The 16,080-nt window shown below is 41.5% G+C and overlaps 1 protein-coding gene and 1 pseudogene across 1 annotated transcript in view; both read left to right on the top strand.

Moving 5' to 3' along the window:
* The window catches only part of Ccdc180 (coiled-coil domain containing 180), a 67,193-nt gene that overhangs the window by 28,003 nt on the left and 23,110 nt on the right, over positions 1-16,080 (top strand). The window contains exons 21-25 of the mRNA XM_023705483.1: positions 1,497-1,672; positions 3,265-3,445; positions 4,324-4,470; positions 13,684-13,828; positions 13,970-14,086. Coding sequence (XP_023561251.1) covers positions 1,497-1,672; positions 3,265-3,445; positions 4,324-4,470; positions 13,684-13,828; positions 13,970-14,086 — 766 coding nt within the window. The remainder of the gene's footprint in view (positions 1-1,496; positions 1,673-3,264; positions 3,446-4,323; positions 4,471-13,683; positions 13,829-13,969; positions 14,087-16,080) is intronic.
* Positions 11,976-12,059, top strand: LOC111813769 (annotated as a pseudogene).

The following is a 16,080-nucleotide window of genomic DNA, read 5'->3' on the forward strand; positions in this document are numbered from 1 at the left end:
TGGGTATTTTTTTAGTTCTGTGTGTGTGTGTGAGTGTGTGTGACTATGATGTCTAGTGAAATCTTTTGTCCATTCTAGTAGATTGTCTGTCTTTTTACTAATTCATGTGAGTTCATTACATTACCCATATGAAGCTTTTGTTTGATAAATATGTGACAAATGTTCATCCCCTCTCTGGGCTTGCCATTTTTTATTCTGTGTAAAGGCATCTTTTGATAAACAGAGATTCCTATTCTTTTATTCATTGGTTTATGTCATGTACAGTATATTTTTAAAATGTGAGTAAACTTAGAATATATTAGTAGAACATGACTCCTGAGAGAGAAATTCTTATTTTTAATAAGGTCCAACTTGTCAGTTCTCTCATTAGAATAAGTTTACTTTGTGTTTGGTCTTTAATTTCTCCTTTTGCTTTCCAAAGGTCATGAAAATGTTCTCCAATATTACATATTTGAAATGTTATTATTTTAAACTTACATGTTTAGATCTAAAAGGCCACTTGGAACTGATTTTTGTTTAAGATGTGGTACAGTGCAGAGCTTCATTTCTCCCCCATACAGAGCATGAGGGGAGCCTCGGTCACTCACTGCTGTGCCGCCTTTTCTTCTACTGCTGCCTTGTTCCATCTCTGTGTGTCTGCCCTTGAGCAGCTACCTCACACTGACTGATCACTGCAGCGCTGTGCTGTCTTCGTATCCGACAGTTTTGACCTCCAAGACTGTCTTCGCCATTCTTAACCCTTCATATTTTATGGAAATGTCAAAAACGACTCAGCAGCTGCCATAAAAAGACTCCTACTGAGGGGTTTTTTGTTGTTGTTGCTATTTTGGGGGGAACTAACATCTTTTAAAAAGCATGTATTTTTTAAAGGATGACAAGCTAAGTTAGAAAACAATATTTGCAACTCACATCAAAGCCAATGGGCTTCATGCAGAGAATAATACCAAAAAAAGCAACTATATAATAGAGAAAGGACAAAAGATATTAGGGAATGATATACAGAAGAAGAAATTGAATGTATGAAAATATGCTCCATAAAAATATAACAAAATTGTCAAATTCAAAAATGTGACAAAATATTCTGAGGCTGTGAAGAAAAAGAAACTAGTATTCTTTACTTATGGGATTACGGGTTGCCCTCCAGTGGAAAAAATTTGGCTGTAGCTACCAGGACCACAAATGTATTTTAACTTTTGACTCAGCAAATCAAATTCAGGGCCAAATCCCATAGAAACACCTCTGTACTTAGCAAAAGTACAAAGCTATTCATCCAATCCTTCTTTGTAAAAACAAAAGTTCGACACCACCTGAAGTCCTCCAGGGGTGACCTGGGTAGATGACTGGTTGTCCCTCTTCCAGGATGAGATGCAAGATAACTAGGGAACAAAATGAGGAAGTATGTATGAAGAGGGGAAGTACCTTGAGGCTTAGTGTAGGAAGGTCTCCTACAGCTTACAGTTCCTGGCAGGGCTGACCTTTGCTGCTTTCTCCTCCAGACTTCGAGCTGGCTTTTTTGAACACCTTGAGAAGTGGTTTGCTCAGTGTGCCTTCAACACACAGGCGATCGTGGCCAGCAAGATCAGTGAACTGGATTCAGAACTGGAGCTGTGTCTACACCTGCACAATCCAAGAGTCGAGCACATAGAGAAGGACATCCACAACGTCAGGGCAGGTGTGGGCCCTACTTAGGAAGCCCATCCCACCAGTCTTCTCTTGCAGGACCTGATCCTTTTGTAGCCTCATGTTTGTTAGCTGCCCCCAAAATGCTTTGCATATTACCATCGCAGGTGAAAGATGTATCTGAGTACTGGTACTTCCTAGGCTTGCACAGAAGGTAGTACTCAGATTCTTCATTTGGGACTTTTAAAACTGCCTTCCTTTTTTTAAAAAAAAGAGGGTGTTAGAGTACAAAATGGTCATCATCTAGTTTTACCTCCAGATTTGAGATCAGATATATACCCTTATGCTGGTTGCTTCAGAGGCAATATTGTTCGGAGACGAGATCCTGAGGCTCAACTCTAGCTGTGTAACTCTGATCATGTTACCTGACCTCTCCATCCCTCCTTACCTGTAGAAAGGGGAGTTAGGTGCGGTAATTAACCCTCCTGAAATGTTATAGTGATGAATCATGAGCCTCTGATACAAGACACAGCCTCCCAAAGCAGTAACCATTATCTCCACCTTACCATTTATCATACTTAAAAAGACATGTCATTTCTGTCTTAGGTGGTAGGCTCCACTCACTAGGGGAGGGGAATGATTTTAGTAGGAGCTTTCAGTGATTCCTGTTTGAATCATGCTCTAATGTCTGCCATAGAGCTACAGTCCCCTTTAGAGGTAGCAGACAGCCCACTAATCCAAACGCCCAGAGCAGTGAAAGTTGTACAGTCAAACTGGCCTCAAACACCAATGCTTGTAACCTTGAGCAATTTGCCTGACATGTGGAACCTCTTCAGCACATTTGCCTGACATTCTGAAGCTCTTTAATGCATTAAATGCACCAAAGAATTAGGGGAAACCTGCACATGCATTGAGCAAAAGCTCCCTGGAGGCTGCTTCTTTTTCCTTCTCCCACTCCTTGGTCCAGGATATAGTATAGAAACCAACCAGGCTAGAAAGATGAATTCTAGTATCACACCATTTTTTTTTTTTTTTTTTTTTTTGGCAGTGCTGAGATTATAGCACTTCTACTGCCACAGACAACGGGGAGCCAGAGGCTCTCTACTTGCCCCAAAAGGCTGTGGTGGGGCTATGGAAGACCAATCTTTGTTCTTTCTGTTACATCTTGGAATTCAGTTAGAACCCAGGCTCACTTGACATGAGAACCCATTGATGCAAGAAGCAAACTCAGGCTGCTTGACCATATGCTGCTTGTTGCTGAAGCACAAAGAGCCTCTCACTCAGGTCTGAGTCTCCTCCTGCACCATCCTTTCACACCTGCTCCCTGGAGACTGTGCATCTCCCCATCTTTTATCTGTCTGCAGCAGGCAGGGGTCTTTCTCAGCAGAAAGCACCCTGCTCATAAGCTAACAGAGCCTTCTCTCTACTGAGAGACCTGGGACAGGCTCTGATTGCTGTCTCTGAGGTCACAGCCCATTCCCAGTCCAGTGACGGTGGTGGTGTCAGGGTAAGAGCTGTTGACTTGAGTCATCCCTGCTCTGTAGCTGGCCTGGGAGAGGCAGTGGGTGGGCACGTTTGTAAGAAAGGACTGTGCAGAGACAAGTGAGCTCCTGAAGGGCTTCAGCTCTCCTCATTCTCTTTCAGCTGAACTCTTGCTTCACAAAGAACGGTTGGATAGCCACTGCGCTGGAGTGGCGGAGACACTGAAGAAAGAGAGGCTGATGTTCTGCCAATTCCAAGAAGAGCAAAACACTAAAAGCAAAAACTTTCACCGCAAGATCCACGATATGGAGCACATCTTTCTAAATGCCACCAAGAGCCAAAAGTAAGGGGCCAGGGGTCCCCGGCCACATGGTCCTCTTAGAAGCCTATATAGGCTGCTGCTAGCAAAAGAGCAAAAGGCACTCCAGAGCCTGCTTTTGAGCTAAGTTCTTCACGAGAATCTAGACTCAAAATCTGTGGACAACCTCCAGTGTATGTGTTGGGGGGATCAGTGAGCAGCCAAGGAGGAGACTCCTTACTCACAATCAGTACCAAGAGTGCAGACAATGTGTCCTGAAATGACATCAGCGGCAGGAAAGACCCCTCCTCCTCTGGGGAACCAGGAAGACTTCCTGCAGGAGGTGGTATTTGCCGTGAGCCCAGAGGCACCCTGATTTGAGGTGGAGGAAGATGGGACAGATAAGTTTTCCAAGCAGAGAAGGAGCACTGGCTGAGCTGTTGCTCCCTGGGGTATAAGACAGCAGCCACAGTCAGGTCACAGGGAAGACCCTGGCAGACATCTGTGCAGCTGTCAGGCACACAAGGGACACCTATTCAGGAAAATATGGCTGCGAAGAGGAAGCTTGCAGGGTACTCTTTCAGGAAAGTGGGGAAACACGTTACTGGGGTCCAAGTCTGCTGGAGGAAGAGTAAGAAAATTCAGTTGTACCTAGAATTCCTCTACCAGCTTGGTGGAAGTGGTCAGAGGGAGGAGAGCAGTGTCCGCTTAGTCACACATGATCATTTTAAATTTCTGTCCGTGCCTTTTGCTACCCAGAGAATCTGGGCAGTGGTTCTGTTGGGCCCCCAGCTTGGGAGTGTGTGCGGCGCTCAAGCAGTCTCCTGGGAAGTCCACCCAGACCCCACTCACCACCCAGCCTCTCCTGTCTCCCCTGCTGACCAGCATCACCTTCTGCTCCTCTCCCCACCACCCCACCCCAGGCTGGTCGTTCTCAGCAGCACACTGCACCGGAGGCTGCTCAGCTACGTGGATGTCACCCAGGTGTCCCTACGAAGTTTTCGACAGTACTTGGAGGAAAGCCTGGGCAAACTCCGCTACACCAACATTGAATTTGTCCAGCACTGCAGGTGGGAGCTAGGACTCGGGCCTCAGAGCCACCAAGGTTTTTCTACTGGGAGGTGATCTTATTGCTCCCTTAACTTTTCATTGTCAGACATGTACAAAACATGAAATTTACCTTTTGGACCCTTCAGATACACAGTTTAGTGCCATTTGGTACCACATTGTGCTACCATCACCACCCAGCCACCTCTAACAGAACTCCTAGCTTCATGTCATTATATGCTGACTTCTCATCACCCCAGCCCAGGCAACCCCACTTTACCTTCTGTTTGCATGAACTGATCTAGTCATAGATTATGACTTGTTTAAAAACTTGTTTTTTGTTTGTTTGTTTGTTTGTTTGGGTTTGAGTTTTTTGTTGTTGTTGTTTTTGTTTTTGTTTTTTTTTTGGTTTTGTTTTGTTTTGTTTTGTTTTGTTTTGTTTTGTTTTGCAGAACCGGAGATTGAACCTGCCTTTGCGCTTTCCAGGCAAGCACTTACTCTACTGAGCTATCTCCCTGGAGCCATTAATTTTTCAGCTATTACTTGTTGTTTTTTTTTTCTTTTTGGCGGAACCAGGGATTAAACTTAGGCCTTTGCGCTTACCAGGCAAGCGCTTATTCTACTGAGCCATCTCCCCGGCCTTGCAAGTACCTGTTTTAAGAGGAATCATATCAATATTTGTCCTTCTATAGCTGGTTATTTCATTGAGCACATATAATGCCTTAAAGGTCCGCCCAGGTTGTATCATGTATCACAACTGTCTTTCTGTTCAAAGATGAATAATATTCCATTGTGCATATGTACCACACATTGTCCATTTGCATACTAATGGGCAGTTGGGGTCTTCTCACCTTTAGACTATTGTCAATAATGGTGCGAGGAGCATTGGGGTGTAAACATTCTGCCTATGGCCCTGCTTTCAGCTCCTTGTGGCATGTTCCTGGAAGTAGAACAGCTGGCCCAGATGGCAAGTTCTCAAGTTTTATGGAGCCCTCATCCTGTTTTCCATGAGCACAGTCACCATTTTACATTCACACCAGCAATGCACAAGGGTTCTAATTTCTCTACATCTTTACCCACACTCACTATTTTATTTGTTTCTATTGTAATTATTTTAACAGTCATGAGGTAGTATCATACTGTCGTTTTTATTTGTATTACTCTGGTGATTAATGTAAAGGCTACATTTGGGGAGCTTTTTCAAAAGCTTATATTGTTTTAGAAGTTAAAAATCTTTTACTCATTATGCCATAATTGAACACAAGAATATGCAAAGTAAAAATAGGAAGCCCTCCTTAAATAAATTTACTATGTGTCATACATAAGCCAAAAATTGTTAGTCTTATAAAGAAATGGAATCCTAGGGTACATGTTGAATATCAGCCCTCACCACTGCCAGCAAACACCTATGTTGGTACCTGCAAAACTTGCATGTGTTTTAAATATTACCAACATTTTCTAATTATAATGCAGTTTTTTAAAAAATTAAAATTTGGAAAGTTGCACTAAGCTCAGCATTTGGCATATGCAAGGCATCTCTTCATATCTCTCTGTCACTCTAGCATAGCACACTGCAGCTTCATTCTGCTTGATTTCTTCTTTTCGTTTTTGCTAGTCACTGATTCTCTTCATTACTGTGTTTAATTTCCTGACAAATCTATTCATTGAAGTTATTTAATCTTAATTATCATAGTGTCCATTTTTATTTGTATTTGATTCTTTTCCCAAACTGGTTGTTTCTTATGCATATTTTTTACCTTCTCATTTATTGCCTTAAACATCTTATACTTTATCATTTTATAATTTATGTCACATAATTCTAAAGTTTGAGGACTTTAGGGGGGCACTGCTAAACTAGCCCCTGTTTCTTTTTTTGTTCTCAATCATGGCATCGTGCTTTCTTGTGATTTCTTTTTTATTATGAGTCTCTCATTTTCCTTCATATTTTATTGTGGCATTCCCTGAGGCCTAGACTCACATGGAGTTCCTTCAGTGAAAATTCTTGTTTCTGCTGTGTAGCTGAACTCATTACCAATTTAGGACCAATGAAAAAATCTACTTATGTGAGATTTCTGAGAAGATGACAGAGTGGTAAACAACGGAGAAAGAGTCTCTCTGAAATTTGCTGTTCACACACTAGAATATAGCAACTCAAGGGAGACAAAAAGGTAGAGAGCAAGTCCCCTGGACTGAGGAAGAATTTGAAGTGAGAACTGAAGCCCATGGGGAAAGTGAAGAGAAAAACTTCAATATAGAAGAAGAAGGTAGCTCCCTGATCTGGAACTCACTGTGTGGGAAGAGCAGTTCAAACCTGCAGACACTCAGTGACCGCTAGCAACCCCAGAGGCTACCACAGAGAGGAACAGCAGTGGAAAGCACAGTGGGCGTGAAAGACGGCCTCAGATGGTGCTGAGTGCCAGAGCATCAAATGTCTTGCAGTAGAGGGCAAATGGCCAGGAGCCACTTGGAGAGGGCCACCTGAGCTCAGAACTCAGAACAACTGCTGGGGCTTTCTAATAGCTCCTAGTCGAGTTCAAGCCTGAAGAAGATACATGGACTGCTGCAGGCTGAACAGGTTGGTTCCCAGCTTCACATGCAGAAATCAGCCTGAACTTCAGAGGAAATAAAAGTGCAGCCTTGCTGAGATTATCTACCACCCTGCTGTAAAGCAACTTCTGGCTTGCTAGGATAAAATCATCATGGATCTGGACTCTGTCTCCACACATTGTCTACCATGACAGCAGAGACAAATCTTGAAGTAGAAATTTTTCTTCTCTCTCTCTTTTCTTGGGTTTTTTGTTTTGCTTCTGTTTTTCCTTTAATATTTGATCTTGTTTTTATATGAGTATGAATGTGGTTTCTAGTTTTTCTGTGGTTGTTGTTCTGTTCTGTTCTTCCTTTCATCTCTTATTTCTCTCTTTCTTTCCTATCTTCTGCACCAGTTTCTCAAAGCTTGAATAATTGTCTTTTGTCCTCCAGCCTTGCTTTTAATTTCCTCTTCTTCTTTTATTTCTCTATTTTTCCCCTAACAAAAGCAATTCAAAAATATAACCAGGAGGCTAAAAATTCCATTGAAAGTATCCATAGCAGAATAAAACAATTTGGAGACAGTATCTCAGACATAGAAAATTGGCTTGTGGGGCTGAGGAGATAGCTCAGTGGTCTAAGGGCCTGCCCAGCAAGCACAAGGACCCAGGTTCAATCCCTAGTACTACATGCCGTGCCAGCCCCAGAACCTCTGACACCCAGCCAGCCACTAAAATCAGGGATGGTGGCATAAGCCTGTAATCCCAGCACTGGAGAGGCTGAGACAGGCAGATCACTATGATTCTTAAAATCACTATGATTCTTAAAATCACTATGATTCTAAGCTGTGTAGTGAGACCCTGTACCAAATACATAAATAAATAAAAGACTAAGGAGGAGGAGGAGAAAATAGGCTTGTGATTAGTGATCATGAAAAGAAGACTTTCTTATTAGTAAGGAACCAAGAAATCAATCAAGCAGCTTCTAGGTGATGCAACAAAGATAACATAACATTGATGGAAGCAAGCAAAAAAGCAGGAGATAGCACAAATGATATAAAATGAGATGATGTCATTACAGAAAACTTCTCTGACAGGGAAAAAGAATTTGGTGCACAGATAAGTGAGGCATAGAGAAATCCAATTAGCCATGACACAAAAAGAAAAAATCTACAGCAAGGCATTTCATAGACAAGATTCCAGAAATTCAACACAAGGATAAAAATGCGAAAAGCTGTTAGAGAAAAGAAACAAATCATCAATAAAGGAAAGCCCATCAAACTCACAGCTGACTTCTCAACACAAACCCTCAAGAGAAAGCTTGGAGTGAAATATTTTAAAACCCTAAAAGAAAACAACCCTCCAATCCAGGCTGACGTAACCCACCAAACTAACTTTCATAAATGATGGAGAAACAGGATACTTCCATGACAAAGAGGGCATGAGGAAATCCATGAACACCAAACCAGCTTTCCAAAATGTTCTGAAGAACATTCTAGGAAAAGATAACAAGGACTACATTTCCAAGAACCTCAGCAGAAGAAATCCACCAGGCATGGCAAGCAATTAAACAGAGGGGCAGAGGGGAGAAAAGAAAGAGCTAACAATAGGAAAATCAGTATATATGAATTATAGCCATCGAAGTTAATGATCTTGATTCACCAATCCAAAGATGCAGACCAGAAGAATGGATTAAGAAGAAAGATCTGACAATATCCTCCATACAAGAAACACATTTAATCCATAAATAAATTTGTAGGTTGAGAGCCAAAGGATAGAAAACAATACTTCATGCTACAAGATCCTGGAAAAAAGCAGAGACAGTGATTCTATTTGCAGACAAAGTGGATCAAGCCAAGACTGTTTAAGAGAGACAAAGAAGGTCACTACCTCCTTGTAAAGGAGGCAGTCCAATAGGATGAGATAACAATCATAATATATATGTAACAATATAGATGTAATATATCAAATGCACTCAACTATATAAAACAAATATTAACAGATATGAAAAATCAGTTAAGCATTAATACAATTGGATTGGGGGATCTTAATGCTTGACCATCACAAATAAATAGATCCATTAGATAAAAAAGATCAATAATTAAATATTAGAACTGAACCAAACTTTTGAATAAATGGGATTAGTAAATGTCTTTAGAATGTTCCATCTCTGCAACATCAGAATACACATTCTTCTCAGCTGCACACAGAACGTTCTCCAAAATAAGCCACACATGAGCTCATAGAAATGATTAAATAAATATGAAGGAATTGAAGTTGTCCCATGTATATTACCAGACCATCGTGCAACGAAGATAGAAATCAATGGAAGAAGAAACCACAAGAACTTCATAAACATATGATCATTAAATAACACCTTCCTAAACAACCAACTGATCACAAATGAAATTAAATAAGAAATTAGACAGTTTCTGTGATTACACTATACTGACAATACAACATACTGAATTTATGGGACATAATGAAAGCAGTCCTATGAAGGAAATTTATAGCAGTGAATATCCATATGAGGAAAACAGAACAAGCTCAAATAAATAATGTTGAACCTTAAACTTCTTGAAAAAAGAATAGGCCAAGTCAAAAGCTTGTATAAGGTATGAAATTATAATGATCCGAGCACAAATTAATGCAGTGGAGACTAGGAAAACAATGCAAAGAGTTGAGTCAATGAATCAAAGAGTTGGTTCTTTGAAAGATTGAATAAAATCAACAACCCCTTATCCAGCCTTATAAAAGAAAAAGAAAGAAAGAAAGAAAGAAAGAAAGAAAGAAAGAAAGAAAGAAAGAAAGAAAGAAAGAAAAAAAGAAAGAAAAAAAGAAAGAAAAAAAGAGAAAGAACTCAATTCCATCCAATTGGGAATGAAAAGGGTGAAATCACGATGGACCTGCAGAAATCCAGAATATAATTTACACCTACTTTAAGAACTTGTATTGAGATGGAAAATGTGAAAGAAATGGACAGATTCCTAAATACAGACTCCTAGGTAATTTAGTATGAATTACCAAAGCTGAATCAAGAAGATACAGAAATACTAAATAAGCTGGTATCAGTCAATGAAATTGAAATTAATTAAAAACCTACCAGCAAAGAAAAGCTCAGGCCCTGACAGATTCATGTTGGATTCTACAAGAAATTTATAGGTGACGGAATACCACTGCTTCTCAAACTCTTTAATGAAATTGAAAGGAAAACAATAATAAACTCCCAAATTTATTCCTAGAAATTAAAAGGAAAACAATAATAAACTCCCAAATTTATTCCTAGAAGTAAGAATTACCCTGATACTGAAACTAGAGAAGGACCCAACTAAGAAACAGAACCACATGCCAGTTTCCCTAATGAACATAAATGCAGAAGTCCTCAGTAAGACTGGCAAGTAGAATGCAGCAAATCATCACAAAGATTATATGCCATGACCAAGTGGGGTTTATCCTATGGATGCAGCGATGCTTCAACATATACAAATAAAGGCTGGGGATATAGCTCAGAGGCATAAGTGCCTACCTGGCAAGCACGAGGCCCAAAGTTCAATCTCCAAGACCACAAAAAAGTCAAATATCTACTAATCAGTGCATGTAATATACCATATTAACAAAGCCAAGGATAAGAGACATGATTATCTCAATAGATGTGGAAAAAGTTTTTGATAATATCTAGAACTCATTTATGATAAAAACCCTGAAAATTGGAAGAGATGGTTTTTGTTTCAATCTGATGAAAGCTATCTATCACAAACCAACAGCCAACATCACACTAAATGAGCAAAGACTTTCACTCTAAAATCAGGAACAAGAAAAGAATGTCCACTGTAAACACTCTTACTCAATATAGTTGTGGAAACTTTAGCCAGAGCAATTAGACAAGAGAAAGAAATAAAAGGAATAACAATAGGAAAGGAAGAAGTTAAATTGTCATTATTTGTGGATGGCATGATACTCAATATAGAAGACCCAAAAACTGCGCTAGAAGATTTCTAGATTTATAATCAAAGTCAACTGCCTAGCTGAATACCATCAACATTCAAAAGTCAATAACCTTCTTTTACATAAATAACTAACTTACTATGAGATAAATTAGGGATACAACATCTTTCACAATAGCATCCAAAATAAAATTGAAACGTGTAGGAATCAATCTAATGAAAGAAGTAAAAGACTTCTATGTTGAAAACTACAGTACTTTGATAAAGGATATCAGAAAATGGAAAGATGATCCTTGTTCTTGGGTAGAAAGAACCAACATAGTAAAAATGGCCATAATTCTACAATTGTTATACAGATTTAATCTAATTCTAATCAAAATTCCAGCAGCATATCTCATTGAATTAGAGAAAACAATCCTAAAATTCATTGGGAACCAGAAGAGACCTAGAATAGCAGCTGCAGATCTGGGAACAAAGGCAAGGCGGGGGCATCACAATTTCAGACCTAAAACTATATTACAAAGATACTGTAATAAAAAACATTGTACTGGCAATAAAACAGACCCAATGATCAATGGAATAGATTAGAAGATACAGAAACAACTCCAAACATACTTAACCACCTTATCTTTGACAAAGGTGCCAAACACATTCAGTGAAAAAAAGAGACTTTTATTAAATGGTGCTGGAAAAACTGCTTTGCATATGCTGAAGATTAAAATCAGACCTATGTCTTTCACTATCTAAACTCCAACAAAAAGAGATCAAAGATCTAATTATTAAAACAGAAACATTAAACGTGCTGGAAGATAGGATAGGTAGAACTCTTGAAGACACTGGTGTAGGCAAAGACTCTAAGAACAAAGCCCCTACCACTCAGGAACTATCACAAAGAATCAACTGGGATCTCATCTTAATAAAAAACTTTGCACAGTAAAAGAAACCACCAACAAAATGAAAGGGCAACTCCCAATGTTGGAAAAAAAAAGTTGTCAGCTGTTCCTCAGATCAAGTTATCCTTGATAATAGGAAGTATTATCTTTTTAAAAAACTCTTCACAGCTTTGCACAGTGGCAGTGTTGTAGCCAATGAGGTTTATCTGAGGTGTGATTATTGCTAATTGAAAACTATCAAGAATATATAAAGAACTTAAAAAGCCAGAGCCCACCACCACCAAATGTAAAGACCCAACACAAAAATGGGCGTCTGAGATGAAGACACACTTCCCCTGTGAAGTAGAAAGAGCAAATAATTATGTTAATAAAATGTTCGACATTGCTGGTCACTGGAGAGATGCAAATGGAAACATCACTGAGGTTCCATTTCAGCCCCACAAGGAATGGGTATTGTTAAGAAATCAACAAATAATAATGCTGGCAGAGCTGTGGGAGGAAAGACACCCTTTTCCATTGTTGGTGGGAGTGTAGACTGGTGCAACCACTGTGGAAATCAGCGTGGGGATTCCTCAAAAACTAAGACTAGAGGTTCCATGCCACCCATCTATTCACCCCCTTGGTATTTTCCCAAAGCATTATACCACAGTGATATATGAACACCCATGGTTATGTTATAGAGGCACAGCGTATAATAGCCAAATTTTATAAAAAGCCCAAATGCCCATCAACTTGTGAAAGAAAATGTGGTTTTCTCCTCCGGTGGAGTACTACTGTGCCATAAAGAAGGATAACCTTAAGACATTTATAGCTAAACAGACGCACCTTGAGACCACACCATACATTTCATACAGTGAAATGAATCAGACACCAATATGTAAATATCACATTGTTTGTCTGGTATGAAAAGCCAAAAGTGTGAATGACCAAAATGTATAATAAATATTGTGAACTAAGATGAAAATGTTCAAAGGAGGAGGGAAATAAGGGAGGGTCAAGGAAGAAAAGAATGAAAGGACAAATTTTTTAAAAATGAAAAAAGGGAACAAGATTCTGCTTGAGGTGTTTTTGATCCCTCTGTAGAGCGTGAGTCCAGCTGATAGGTGTGCATGGAGCAAGTCTGTGATGACAAAATCTCCGGTCAGAGCGAGCTTTCTGTCCTCCCTGCCCCCAGGGCTAGACCAGTCAGTGACCTCATATTTAGTAGGATTCATTTAGTCTTGCAATCTCGTTCCCAAAGGATCAGCTTTGGAGTCCAGCTCCATGCTGTCCCCTCCCCCGTGCAGCCATCAAAACTCAGAGTTTATGGGCACATCTCAGCAGCACAGCCCACCTATGAGCCCAGGGGATGTTTCACCCTGATCTGCATCTGGAGACCCCATAGAATTCCCCTTTTTTTATGTATTTAGTACGGGGTCTCACTTCACAGATGGACTCGTACTGATCCTCCCTGTTTTTCAGCCTCCCAAGTGCTGTGATTACAGCCCAGTCTCATTCACTGTCTCAGCGCGACCCAGGGGAGGGGCCGGCACGGCAGGCCGGGAATCGTACCCCAAGCCCCTGAGTCTGCCTAAGCAGGCGCTTTAGTCCGCTGAGCTATCTGGCTGGCCCTACACGGAATTCTTATCCTCATGTAGTTTTCAGGAAACCATGCCACCGTTAATTTCACCCACCATTTCGTTTTTTTCACCTAGGTCTGTCAGCATACTCATTAATATGTGCTCCTGCATTTGCACTACCTGCGTTTATTTTTCCACCATCTTTTTCAGTCCCAAGCTGAGATGGAAATTGTGTTCTTCACCACACAGTGTTTGGGAAGGGTGAGAACGTGCGGGTCTGACTGCTGACTTTCACTTCTCCCTAATCATCATCAGATTGTTTTCAGAGGGAGGCACCTTTTCCCCTGAAGAAATCAATTCACTGTGTTTTCGATTGGAGAAGGAAGCTTCCCGAATAGAGTTTGTCGAAAGTCTAATCATAATGAATATGGAGAGGATGGAGAGCGAATACCTGGACCAGGTCAGGGAGCCCTACCCACTGCAGAGTTGGGCCTCAGGACAGCTCACCCCACAGTGTGGTCTCTGAGGGGAGGGGAAGGGCCCTGCCTAAGCCATAACTGAGACCCTCCCCTCCTGCTTTATTTTTTATCTTGCTCTCCAGGCCAATGATGTCATCAACAAATTTGAGAGTAAATTCCATAACCTGTATGTGGACCTTATTTTCATGGAGAAAATCCAGCGGTTGCTGACAAATCTCCAAGTGAACATCAAGTGCCAGGTAGGCAAGACGTGTTCTTTATGCATCCTGTGGGTGTGTTCACACACAGACCTGCATACCAGGCACACAGAAGCAAGTGTGACCTCTGTCCCATGGACCTGTTTGTCAGCTGAGGAAGACAGGTAACTCTTCACAGCCCCTTGCATTCACTGCATCATGACACACCGTGTGTCTTGCTATCTGACTTATTTTAACTAGTGATGGTAGTCCTCACAAGAGCTGAATGAGACAAGCACTGTTTTAGAGATAAATGCCCCAGTCTAGAGATAAAGAAACTGAAGCACAGAGTAATTCATTGACTTAGTCAAGAACACAGAGTTTTTAATTGATGGAGTCAGAATGCACATCCAGGTCTGACTGTCACCAAAGATTGTGGCCTAAATCCTGGACAGGCTATCTGAGCCCAAAGGGAAGAGCCATGAGGGACATGTGGGTGTGTACGGGAGAAGTTTAACCTGCAGTTGAGGAGAAGCAAATTTCCTGAGGTGTGTACCAAGATCTGGGAGAGTGAGAGGGAACGCAGAGCTGAGGGAGCAAAGGTGAACCAATCTGCAGTAGCTTAGTCAGGCAGGGGGGCAGGGAGGGCTCAAGCAGGGCTAGGTGCTCAGGGCCATGTTGGAGGAGGGCCCTCTGGACAGCCAGCCCACAGGAAGAGAGGCAGGAATGTGGAGGCGAGATATTAGCAGCTGGGTCAGGTGTCAGCAGGGAGCACTTCCGAGGGCAGCACGCACCCTTCAGGGCACAGTGAGTTCAAGACCCACCGAGGCTGGAACCAGGGTGCTAAGAGGACAGGCCTCTCCCACAAGTAGCGGGTGCCTTCCAATAAAAGAAGCCTGCTGAGATCTTAGACTCCGAGGTAGGCCTCAGTCCCTGTCTCCTCCCCTGGAACCCCAGGAAAACACTTAATTTGCTGATCAGTAAAATGAAAATCACACAAGGAACTTGTACAGTGATGGCCCCAGTAAAATGAGTGGAGCAGGCAGTAAATGCATGCTAAGCTCCTGACATGGTCCCTGGTGTAGAGGGAGGCCTCCCCGGGGGCAGGCTTCAGTGGAGGTCCCCACCCCAGAAAGGGAGGAGCAGGAGGAGCCTTGGGAGCAGGGTCCGCAGGGCACGGCGTTCCTGCCCTGGTTAAGGAGTATGTTCCTAATGGACCTCCAACTGGCACACACCCTTCCGAGCCAGTAACTGGGGCTGTGCAGGGTGTTTTCAAGAACAAGTATCATAAGAAAAATGCTTTTGCACTGCAGGCAATATGGAAAAGAGATAAAAAGACATACAGATCCATGGCTCTCCCACTTATAGTCATTACTCCTGTTTAAGATTTGATTTATTGTTAAGATTCTTTATGTGAGAAACTGGAGTATATTTGAATTGGCCTTTTGCTATTTATGCAACTTTATAAGCTGCATACTCTTTTAAAATCCTGCTGAGACACCCTTTGGGGCCACCCTTGGCGGCACTTGCCTGCAAATCCAGTATTCTGGGAGGCTGAGGTAGAAGAATTGCAAGTTTGAACCTAACTTGGGCTGTTAAAGACTAAGCAAGGCCCTGTCTCAAAACATAAAACAGGGATGGGGACAGCTCAGTGCGAAGACCCTGAGATCAAGGCCCAGCACTGCAAAACAAACAAACCAAATAAACAAACAAAAAAATAAATATCCTTTGGATAGCTTCCCTCTCCTGGATTTGCTGCTGTTTTCCCAAGCTTTCATGTTGGGGAATGTTGGGTGGTCACAGCGCTCAATTCTGTGGGTGCACTTTCCCAGCCACCCCGCTGCTTCCTTGGTGCCTCCTGAGAGTTGGCACCTTGGTCCAAGCATGGACGGTCTAAAGCTCTTTATGCCTTCTGGAGGTTATTATGCACTTGAGCCCTTTGGGAGGGTAATTTCATTTAAACCAGACCTGCTTTGTAGTAAAATCTTCTTTTATTTTGTATTGATCTAGTTTCTGGTATAGCTGTATATTTTACTCCCTAGTTTTATTTTCTCTAC

Source organism: Octodon degus, unplaced genomic scaffold (genome assembly GCF_000260255.1).
Source record: "Octodon degus isolate 3935 unplaced genomic scaffold, OctDeg1.0 scaffold00221, whole genome shotgun sequence".
NCBI classification, from domain to species: domain Eukaryota; kingdom Metazoa; phylum Chordata; class Mammalia; order Rodentia; family Octodontidae; genus Octodon; species Octodon degus.